This window comes from Scophthalmus maximus, chromosome 15, assembly GCF_022379125.1.
Source record: "Scophthalmus maximus strain ysfricsl-2021 chromosome 15, ASM2237912v1, whole genome shotgun sequence".
In the NCBI taxonomy this organism is placed as follows: Eukaryota; Metazoa; Chordata; class Actinopteri; order Pleuronectiformes; family Scophthalmidae; genus Scophthalmus; species Scophthalmus maximus.
In genome coordinates, this window is record NC_061529.1 from 9424079 (window position 1) to 9435000 (window position 10922).

The window sequence follows — 10922 nt, forward strand, 5'->3', positions numbered from 1 at the left end:
TTTCTTTTCATTTTTTTTTACAAGCTGATAAATTCTGCAGCAATAAATTAAGTATCCACGTAAGTAATGAATAGCTGCAAATAGAATATTTTTTTCCAAAGGCATCACTTTGAAATTTAAAGTCTGTCTCCTACACTTTCACTGACGCTGTTAAAGTCGCGTGTCATATAAAGTCGAGCATTTGCAAAAAATTTAATTTAGGAGATTAAAATGTAACTTGTAACCATTGCAAGGAGGAAGAACCTTTTTTGTTTGTTTGTGTGCAACAGGTGGAAGCAGTGAACCGAGCCGGATGCCGCCTATAGCAACATGAAGTGTCTGCAGAGATGTCACCGCCTCGTTGGGATGACACAGGTGATCGACCCTCAGGCCTGCTGACTTCCGACCATCAAAAATGTTCAACCACAACTTGCTGGTTTATCGCCACCAACCTTGAATGAAGCGCAGCAGCATCCTCCCTCTCGGCGCAGCCTCATTGGTCGCTGCCGCTCTCCGCCGGCATTTCATTGGTCTCACCTGCCGCTGGATATTGGGCTGCATCATCAGGACCAGTGTCCGGTGATCCATCCGGTGGATGACGGACAGCTGAGGGGCCTCGGACGAGTCACAGCTGATTCAACAACAGACACCCGGATAAACCTTCTGATTTCCGTTTCTGCCGCGTTCACTGACTGTGGGTGAGTTAGCAATGGTTTCCATTTGAGTCCGATTATAGAGAATTCAAACAGTAACTTCCGCCCGGCCTCAAAAGCGATGTTTGTCTTTGGAAACAACGGTTGTTGCTATTGTTATTTATTTTTTTTTCTCTTCTGCACGAGCCCCTATCGTGATATCAGGTGGTTCCCATGGTGTGCACGTGATGCACATTCTGATTGTCACGATCATCGACCGCCGTTTACCCTGTCAACATGTGACGTCACGGCGTCCTCTGCTCTTCTAGCCTCTGTTTGTTCGTCATTCAATAAACATGTCAGGGTGGATATGAGGTCTATATTCATTCAGATGAATTTTTCACTTTGTTATTTGTGATGTTAATATTGAAAAGATGACATTCGATAATATGCACCTCTAGATGGCGCTCTATCCCCAGTACAATGTCGGTAGGAGTTGGTCGTTTCCTCTTGTTAGGGTCAGACTAATTGGCTTCATCTATCAATTCTCTTTTATGTATGATTATTGGATAAAATAATTATTTACTGATCACCAGGGGGTAATTTGGGTGTTACAGCAAAAGACAGATGAATACAGGTAAAAAAAAAAAGAAAGAAAAAAGAATAGAATAAAAATAAAATAAATCAGAATTAAATAGAACCATATTAGCACAATTAGACACAGGACACAAATTTGCTGGTGTAGCAGTGCACCCATTAGCTGTATGCTTAAACCAGTGATCTCAAAATTATGTCATAAGTAGCATCAAGTCAGAGTATTAGTATTGTGTAGATATGGAATGTATATTTCCTTAGATTTTAAAGTTTGTCCACACATCTTGCTTGCTTGTAGAGCTCATAAAATTATTAGATTTTAAACATGAAACAACACAATTCATTATCTAGTCGAGAAAAAGGAAGCAGCAACTATTTTGACAGCTGATTCATTCCCTTAATATCAAAGTGCACAGCTTCCATCCTTTCACGTGTGATTTTTAAATTTAATTTAAATTCAGACTTTATATTAATCTTATCTCCCACCTTCTAACCTGTTCTAACCTTTTCTAACCTGTTCTAACCTCACCTCTCCTAGTTTCCAGTGTCTGTGATCTCCGCCTCCCAGTCAGGAGTCCACTGAAAGGCTTCTTCATGCTGCAAGACAGCTCCAAAGCGTGGAGCAACGGCTCGGAGGCCTACAGCAGCGATCCTGAGGAAGAGGAGAAGGAGGAGGAGGAGGACATGGTGTTTGGGGAGAACGATCAGGACGGCATGGCAGAGGAAATGATGGATCTGAGCGACCTCCCCTCATCGCTCTTTGCATGCAGCGTCCATGACACTGTGTTCGAGGACGACATGCACAGGGTGAGATGACACAAACCACTTTCTGTCTGTGTGTGTGTGTGTGTGTGTGTGTGTGCGTGTCTGTGCGTGCGTGCGTGTGTGTTGTTGCGTCGATTTCTGTACGTTTGGCTCATCCAGCTGAATGTGTCAGCGCATCAGAGATTCAAAGCCCCAGCAGCATGTGCATGATGTCATCCACTGCTTTTGCTCCAGTCCAGACATGGTCTCAAGCTGCGTTACATCGGCTCCACAGCAAAGGCACCCACACACACACACACACACACACACACACATCTGATGCTGTTATTTATTCTCCAGGGAGCATGAATGCAGGGCAGTGGATTACAAGTTCACTCGCAAAGAATCATGAGTCATACTCTGCCTTCATCCGTGTGTCCATTCAAATCATCTGACCAGCTCTATATTCAGTGTGTTGTTGTGCCCACCTGTGCTTGTAGATGGTGAAACAGAAGCCACACAGACAGACAATCAGACAGACAGGTTAGTTACATGTCTGCCCAATGCATACTCCATCCTGTACATATTCTGTTAAGGTCTCTTTAGCATGTGCAGAGTCTGTGGGACAGTAGCATGAAAACTCGGGTCATGGATCCTGTTGGCTGGAGGAGGATACAAAGGCAATACTTTTAATTTTCTGTCCCCTTTAATCAAATTATACTTTTCCTACCATTCCTCCATCAAACCTTACCGTCCACCTCTCTAAAAGCTGCCCCGCCCCCCCTCATCTGCTGCATAAGTTTTCTCCTCTCTCTCTCTCTCTGATGACTTTGAATATTCCCCTCCTCTCTCCCTCTCTCTCTCTCTCTGAAGCGTTCTTTATTTATCCTCTATGTATGTAAATGCAAAGCAGAGAGGCTAAATCTGGCGCATGCACAAAATCCCTTTAAATGAATCACTCCCTGCTTTGTGAGTTTTCTGTTTGAAAAAACCCATCGCTCCCAGTGGTGGAGTCGCCCCCCCCCCCCCCCCCTCCCCTCCGCACTTCATTATGATTCACATTCCCGGCTTTTAAGTGGAAATGCCACCCACACACCCTTCAGTCGGAGCATGTCAATAGCTTGTTCTCTCCATATGGTTCGATAAATTGAGCTTGGCTAAAAATAGAAGTTTTGTCATTTGTTTAAACTTTCAAAATGGGGACAGGAAGGGATGAGGTATGAAATAAAATAAGAAAAACAACAGGTTGCTTGTGATATGCTCAAAGCTTGAACAGGAGCTTTGAAAGCGGTTGTTTTTGGCTTGTAGCAGTGCTGTTTGATTCTGCCCTCACACACATACACACTCACTCATGTCGCCTGTAACTAATTCTGAATTCTAAAATTCAAAAAATTACCTTAATTTTTTTTGCTGACGGCTAATAACCTGACTTCTCTAAACTCAGTGCCTACATCCGCCGTGAATTGCAGGGACATGGCAACCTACATTTCTGTGTCTTTGGGCTCTTGGCTCTCTCCCAACACCGACATTACCTTCTGTCTCTGTTCTCAAAGACCGCATGCATGCAGGAGGACGGCTTGGAGGATGGGCTGTTTCTGTGATCACTCCGTGAGGGGGAGGGAGGGAGGGAGGGAGAGAGAGGTGTGCCCCCATATTTACAAGAAGCTCTTAGCAGGCTATGAAAGCCTTTTCCTTTCTTTTGCATTAGTGAAAAGAAAAAGTAAAACCGAGTGGCAGACTTTTCTCTTTTTTTATCTGCAGTATTTTGTTCCCCCTTGAACAGCTTTTAAGTAAAAATGGGGAGACGCCTTGGAAGCGCAGCCGAGGTCGGGTCAGGTCAGCCCACCTCTTCCACGGAAGATGAGATTGGGTTTATCATTCGGTCACTATTTATGATTAACAGGTCTGTAGCAAAATGTTTCCATTGATTGTAAAAAATGGTCAAATCTTTCTAGTTTGATTAGTTCCATATGTATGAGTACAGGGTGAACATGGCTGCAGCCGGTGTGGCCTGTAATTCAGACATGATTCATTAGCTCCCGCAGAAAACACAAGTGTGTACAAGGAGTGCAGGAGTTAGAGACAGAGGTGTGTGTGTGTGTCTGTGTGTGTGTGTGTGTGTGTGTGTGTGTGTGTGTGTCTGTGTGTCTCTGTGTCTGTGTGTCTGTGTGTGTGTCTGTGTGTGTGTGTGTGTGTGTGTGTGTGTGTGTGTGTGTGTGTGTGTGTCTGTGTGTGTGTGTGTGTGTGTGTGGGCACTGAGCAATGAGGTGAAGTGGTTTCTGTGCTTGTCAGGAGAAAGGTCACATCGTCCCTCATAATGGCCAGTGTGTATCAGGCCCAATCAGCACATGAGCAAAGCTTGTATTGCTGCTCCTTCTGCTTTCAGACGGAGCTCTCCTCCATCCAGAGACCGCACAATCAAACATGCATCAGCAAAGCAAGCAAGAATGTTTTTAGATCTCGCAGTCAACGGAAAATACATTTCTCAAGTTACTTCTCTGTATTGTTACAGGATTAAACTAAATTAATTGAATTCAATTAAAAAGTTGAAGTAAATCAATATGTTTTTTGTTATTAAAAGTAGGTCACATTATATAGCATTAAGGTGGTTGCTTATTATGATGAACCCTCGGGGAGTTGGGAGTTGATTCAGTTCCTCTCAATTTCCACAGTCTTTCAGTTCACTGTTTTGGTTTTACAACTCACATCTTTACTGTTTTACCACAATTGGGGGGTCCCCACAACCAGAATGTGCGTTGTGGGGACAGAAACGGGCCCAACAAGTTTAAATGACAGTTTTAGGGTTGGAATTAAGTTGGTTGGTTGGTTGGTTGGTTGGTTGGTTGGTTTGGACAAACGTTTGTTTTCTCTGGGTACTCCGGCTTCCCCCTCACAGTCCACAGACATGCAGACTGGGGTTAGGTGAAATTGACCGTAGGTGTGAATGGTTGTTAGTCTCTGTATGTCGGCCCCGTGATGGGCTGGCGACTTGTCCAGGGTGCACCCCGCCTCTCACCCACTGTCAGCTGCGATTGGCTTCACCCCCTGTCCCCTCGACCGGGAAAGGATAAAGCAGTATAGGTAATGGATGGATGGATAGAATTATGTGTGTTACATGCCCACACAATGCATGTATATACTGTGTGCATGCTGCAGTGTCACTTTAAGGCCCGGAGGTACTATAGCGCACTCACTGGAAAACTTCTTTTCAACGGATCTCTTTCCCTTTGCATTATTTGCTGGGAACTACAACAGTCACACGTGATGTACCGCGGTCTACACGAAGGGCCTCATGTGAGAAGTGTCTCACACTAACATGTTAGCGTGGTCACCGAAATGAAAACAAAAACATTCCACACATGCCACGCAGTGCAGGCAGTGCGTCCTGGTCTTCGGCCATGTCATTCACTGCAGTGTCTCCTCTCTCACACACATACACACACACACACACACACACACTCCCTAAAAGACGTCAGCAGGCATCGCTCTGCCATGCAGTAAAGGAGTTGCCTGATGTTTTTTTTTGGCTGGCTGCTACAAATGCACGCTCTTGTTAGTGATACGTTTGCATGTGTCAGACTTTAGACTATTTTTGGGTGTGTGTCTCGGGGGGGGGGGGGGGGGGGGGGGGGGGGGGGGGGGGGGGGTGAATGTGAGGGAGCGGGTGTGCTTAGCAGGCTGAAGGTCAGACGTGATGCAGTGCAGACCGAGTGAGTGCCGCCGGCCTCCTGCTCCTGCTGTGGCCTGGATATTATTCTGCTACTCTCTGACCGGGGTGGTCTCACCAGCCCGGTGTGTTTGTTTTGCCTCCACTTATCAAGCGGAAGAAAGCGGAATGCAATTTAAGGAAAGCAGACAGTAGTGGAAAAGCACAGTTTGACTAAACTGAGCTGTTATGGCACTCAGGGCGTGAAAGTATTTTGCACCTTTGACAAGATGACAGTGTTTTGCGATGGCAGATTTCCACTTTTGCTCTGTACAGGCTGCTCCCGGTTGACACATTTGTCAGTCTTCTGTCGGTCTGCTTTTTTCTTCTTTTTTTTTTACACTTTTCAGTGTTTCGCCTGTATAGAATTATCCGTAGCGCAATATCAACATTGACTCTCCGGGGCTGTGACAATGACTGATAAAATCATTTTCAGTGGTATTGTAGCTGTTCCCACCCTGACATTTTGCACCCTGGGCAACCACCTGTGTCGCCTATGCTGTGAGACAACCGTGGCTAAGTGAGGTGTCTCTATGAAATTACCTTGCCCTTTTTGAAAAATAACTTCACACAGCTAATCAAACCCAGTTACATTAGTCTGCGATGTCCACCTGCGTTTCTACAAGAAGACTAAGACGAATCTACAGCTATCTAAAGACAAACATCCCCATGTTCTCACCATGATGAAATTGTTTTATTTCAGTTTTGGGTTTTTTTCCTTTACAAAAGCTTCTGGGAAATATATGTATATATTGGGTTCTTTGATGTGTGGCGTCGATTGGTTCTGAGCACAGTTGCTTTGATGAAAAAAAGAAACGGTGGCTCGTCTTCCACAGCCCCGCCCTCGCCCGCCGCACCGGTCTGATTATGAAACGACACGAATTTAAACGCTACGTAAGCTGTTGTGTTATTTGTTCTTGGTCATGCTCCTGTGATTCTATTTAAGTCAAGATTATTTCCTGGTTCAGTCTAAAAAAAGAAACGTTCTGTGGGCGCTTTCAAGAATGGCAGCTCACAAAACAACAACAAGAGTATGATCTGTCATATAACTGATGCCAAGTGGAAACGGACTCCCATGAATTGAGGCGTAGCTTCAATCACACAGTCCATGAAATAGATAATGTTCTGCGGATGATTGCTTTCAGGCCGGGATGTGTGAAATGAAGGAGCTGAAATGAGCCCACAGGCAGTAGGAAGTTAAGCTGATTGCGAGAATTAAATGATCTTTTTGTTTGTTTATCCATATAGTATTTGAATATGTCGAGATATATTTAGATATGTTTCATAAATTGAAAGCGTTGACTTTGCTTCTTGCTCATTCCTGTTTTTCTGTGTTTCATGTGTTCTCTGGCCTTGCCTCTCCTCCTCACCATTGAAGTCCCTTTCTAGCTGTTGTCAGACATGAACTCTGGAAAATGTCTGGAAAATTGAGTCCGGACATTTTCCTTTCACATATGATGAGCGCAGACGAAGATCCTCTGAGTCAGTGAGTGTTCACACCAACAGGAACATTCCCAGAACATTCCGCTGCTGTCTGGGTGGAGCATTGATGATAATTCCGTTGCGGAAAGCAACGTTTGTGTTTTTGCTTACAGTCGTCAAACACGCCGACTCGCTCGCTGGGAATTTCCCTGCTGCATTCTCACATGGGCTAACTTTGACATCTTCTGGAGATTTTGCTTGTGGCCTGGCAGGAAACGCTCCGGAATATGTCCAGCAGCAACATTTGCGGACATTTGCATTCTCATGTACAGCCCCTACAGCAGGACAATGTCTGGAGCAACATTTCCTCTCTATTCATTTGAAGTGAATGAATGGGGAGCTCTTAAGAGTCTATGGCTTCTTTCTCCCTCTTTGTTTACCTCCAGATAATAGCCCCCACTCCTCGGAGTGTTATCTCTGAAGCTCTGAGAACGCCTCCAGCCCTTTCCTCCCTGCTTCTTTTTCCCTTATTATTTGTTGTGTCTGGTACTCTAGCAGCAGAGATGAATGCGGGTCGGAGAGACAACCTGACCCATCCAAAGATTTGACCTGATTTCAAAGCGAAGCAATCAGTGGGACCATCGGCACGTGTCGCTCTGTTCCTCCTCCTCCTCAACCTCTGTCTCTGTCCCGCTCACACAGCTATATGACAGCTCATCCTAAGCTGCTGCTGGACTCGGTTAAAATACTGAACAGCTGCTGGTGGCCCACCAGATGTGGGCTGTGAACCAAAATGTCTATGATGCTTTTTGTAAAATCTGTACTCTGAATGTAGAGCAGCGTTTCTATTTTTTTTTCTTCATTTTTCTAATTTGCACATTGTTTGGAGATATTCTAGAATCGTTTTTTTTATATTCTGAGAAAAAGCACATTTCCCACTATACCCTAAAAAATGTCAATACATAACGGTGGTAAACATTAGGTGTAATATTTGTGTTTAATGTCTCTCATGACGACATTATACGTTGGTTAATTTCCAGACTTGGGATCCCATTGATCTGGTGTACTGGATGGTGAACTATGAATTATTTTCATAATTGATTTAACTATCTAATATTCTTTTGATTAACCACACAATCCTCTACATGTAAAAAAAACAAAACAAAACATGCACATCACCAATTTTTTAAGTGTTTTGTTCCAGTTAAAATATATATATATATGTATATATATATGTATATATATATGTGTGTGTGTGTATATATATATATATATATATATATATATATATATATATATATATATATATATGTATATATGTATATATATACATATATATATATATATATATATATATATGTATGTATATATATATATCTTACAATCAGAAAGGCCGTCTGGAAGTTGTCATGTAAAACTCTCATCAACATTTTTCACATCCAAACGACTAACGCCGCTGCAGCCTCTCTCCCTCGCTCACATTTCTGCCTGCTAGTTTGTCTGCAGAACTCGAACCACAACATGAAACAAGATTTCTATCTTTGATGGAGTGTTGTTGAAAGTGTGCTGCATTTCTTCGTCACAGCGGAGCTCATGCTCAGGAAACCGTGCTGTCATTTGCACCTGACGTGAACTCTCGCTCTCTTGCGCCGTGTCGCTCTCTGATTCAAATCCATTCTCTTGCTACTTTTAGTCCGTCTCCAAACCATCCGCGTGTTATCTGTGTTTACCTCCCTGCTCCTTCTCACCTGTACACTCCGTAGATCCGTCTCTCTGCCCTCTAGACACTCTTTCATCCTCTCATCCCTCTGTCTCCCCCTGGCTCTCTGCGCCTGTACTTGGCTGCTTGCTTTATAAATAGCTTGGCCTAGATTACAGCAGCTGCATTGGCGCTGGCACGATGGGTTGGTTTGGCTGGGACAAGTGAGGTGGCCTGTCGTAACAAGAGGTTGGCAATGAATGGAAGGAAGGTGTGTGTGTGTGTGTGTGTGTGTGTGTGTGTGTGTGTGTGTGTGTGTGTGTGTGTGTGTGTGTGTGTGTGTGTGTGTGTGTGTGTGTGTGTGTGTGTGTGTGTGTGTGTGTGTGTGTGTGTGTGTGTGTGTGTGTGTGTGTGTGTGTGTGTGTGTGTGTGTACACTGTGCTTCCTTTCATTCTTTTTCTTTCACATCACATGCGCACGCACACACACACACACACACACAGAAACACAAACACACACAGAAACACAAACACACACACTTGTGTGCATCCGTGAGAATTCTTGTCATATTTTCATGCTTTTCTATGATGATTTTGTTGCAAAGAACAAAACTTCTTTGTCTATGTTTATTTTCAATTCACAGATCATTTATACATATTTTTAATTGTTTAATGTGTTCTGTTTCCTGTTGTTTGGTTCTGTGTGCGGGTGCACATCAACATTCAAGTGTGTGATCATGTGAGCATGCGTGCACCAGTCCACCGTGATGATCCACTGCCCTGATTTCCTCCCACCTGCTCCTCTGCAGACCTCCTCTTCAGAATACAAATTGTGCTCGTCAGTGAGTCTGAGACACGGCGTCTCAAGCCTTAAGCGTCTCGGCCGCCGCTCTGCCTCCTCCTCTCCTCATCTCTTATGAAGAACCTCGCGCACCCTGGAGACGCTGCGATAACTAGAGTTCTGCTGTTCTGTTCTTTTTATGTGCACACAAAGAAACAGAGGTTCAAATGGAAAAAGAAGATCAGACAAAAATATTTCCATTTCCTAAAATCTCTGCGTCTCCTTCTTATGTGCATGTTATGATGCATTTACAGGTTTGGTGGTCAACAAAGTGTTTGTAATTTACTCTTATTATATATGTACACATATACAGTATTCTGCAGTACAAGTTTTCAGTGTATACATTTATCCTGGAAATTGGAAATCCTCCATTCGAATAAGCTATGGCATTATCATTTCATAACTGATAATGTCACTGTTAAAGAGATATGCAGATGGTGTTATGGCATCATTTGAAATGTCATGATGATCTAAATTTTCTGTAAGATATGAGTGGTCATTCTTCTCAGAGTCTAATTTCAAATCAGAAATCTGTCTGAGCTTGATATTTTTTCCTCCACGAGTCTTGTTCAAGGCGTGCACACTGTGATCTGAGAGAAGGAATTGTGAATGAGGAGAAGAGAATTGAGAATGAGGAGGAGGAGCAGGAGGAGGAGAGCTGCAGAATGAGGCCAGAGAGGAAGAAAAGTGCCTCATCATCCTCAGTGATCCATACGTATCAGCAGCGACAGAAGGGAGGGATCAGAGGAGCACATCAGGATAGGGTTAGTGTACACTGCAGACCATTAAATTGTCCATGTTGCACTTGCAGCTGCAAAAGATGGATTTTCTAACCATGTATCTATTCACTCACAGAATAATTAAGGCCTTATGTCTTTTAATTGCATGTAAAATTTCCCAAAATTTGGATTACACAGATTTAAAATAAACAAACGAATAATCGTAATCTGATTTACAAACAAATAGGCTTTGTTGATATTGAATACATGAACCTGGATGTTACGAATTTGAAACAAATTTTGATTTGTTGAATATATAAATATATATAAATCCGGTTATTGTTACCATTTGTCCATCATTTTTTTTACTATATCAGTTATTCATCCATTAACTTTCCAGGGCATGTGAAGATCTGATTTTGCTAGTTTAAAAGTTGAAAAAGGTACAAAGTTCAAAAGAGCTGCACCAAGTCTCTTAATTAATCATGGGTATATTTTGGGCATATTATGCAATAAACCATCGTGAGTGCTTTCACCTGTTTCCTGTAAAAGCCAGATGTGCTTGGACCTCGGTGTGTGCCTCTGTG

The 10922-nt window shown here is 43.3% G+C and overlaps 1 protein-coding gene across 1 annotated transcript in view; it reads left to right on the forward strand.

Annotated features, from left to right (window-relative positions):
- The first annotated feature begins 377 nt into the window (after nucleotides 1-377).
- Nucleotides 378-10922, forward strand: part of rcan3 (regulator of calcineurin 3) — a 36073-nt gene continuing 25528 nt past the window's right edge. Inside the window, exons 1-2 of the mRNA XM_035610454.2 lie at nucleotides 378-677; nucleotides 1744-2012. Coding sequence (XP_035466347.1) covers nucleotides 1800-2012 — 213 coding nt within the window. The 5' untranslated portion in view covers nucleotides 378-677; nucleotides 1744-1799. The remainder of the gene's footprint in view (nucleotides 678-1743; nucleotides 2013-10922) is intronic.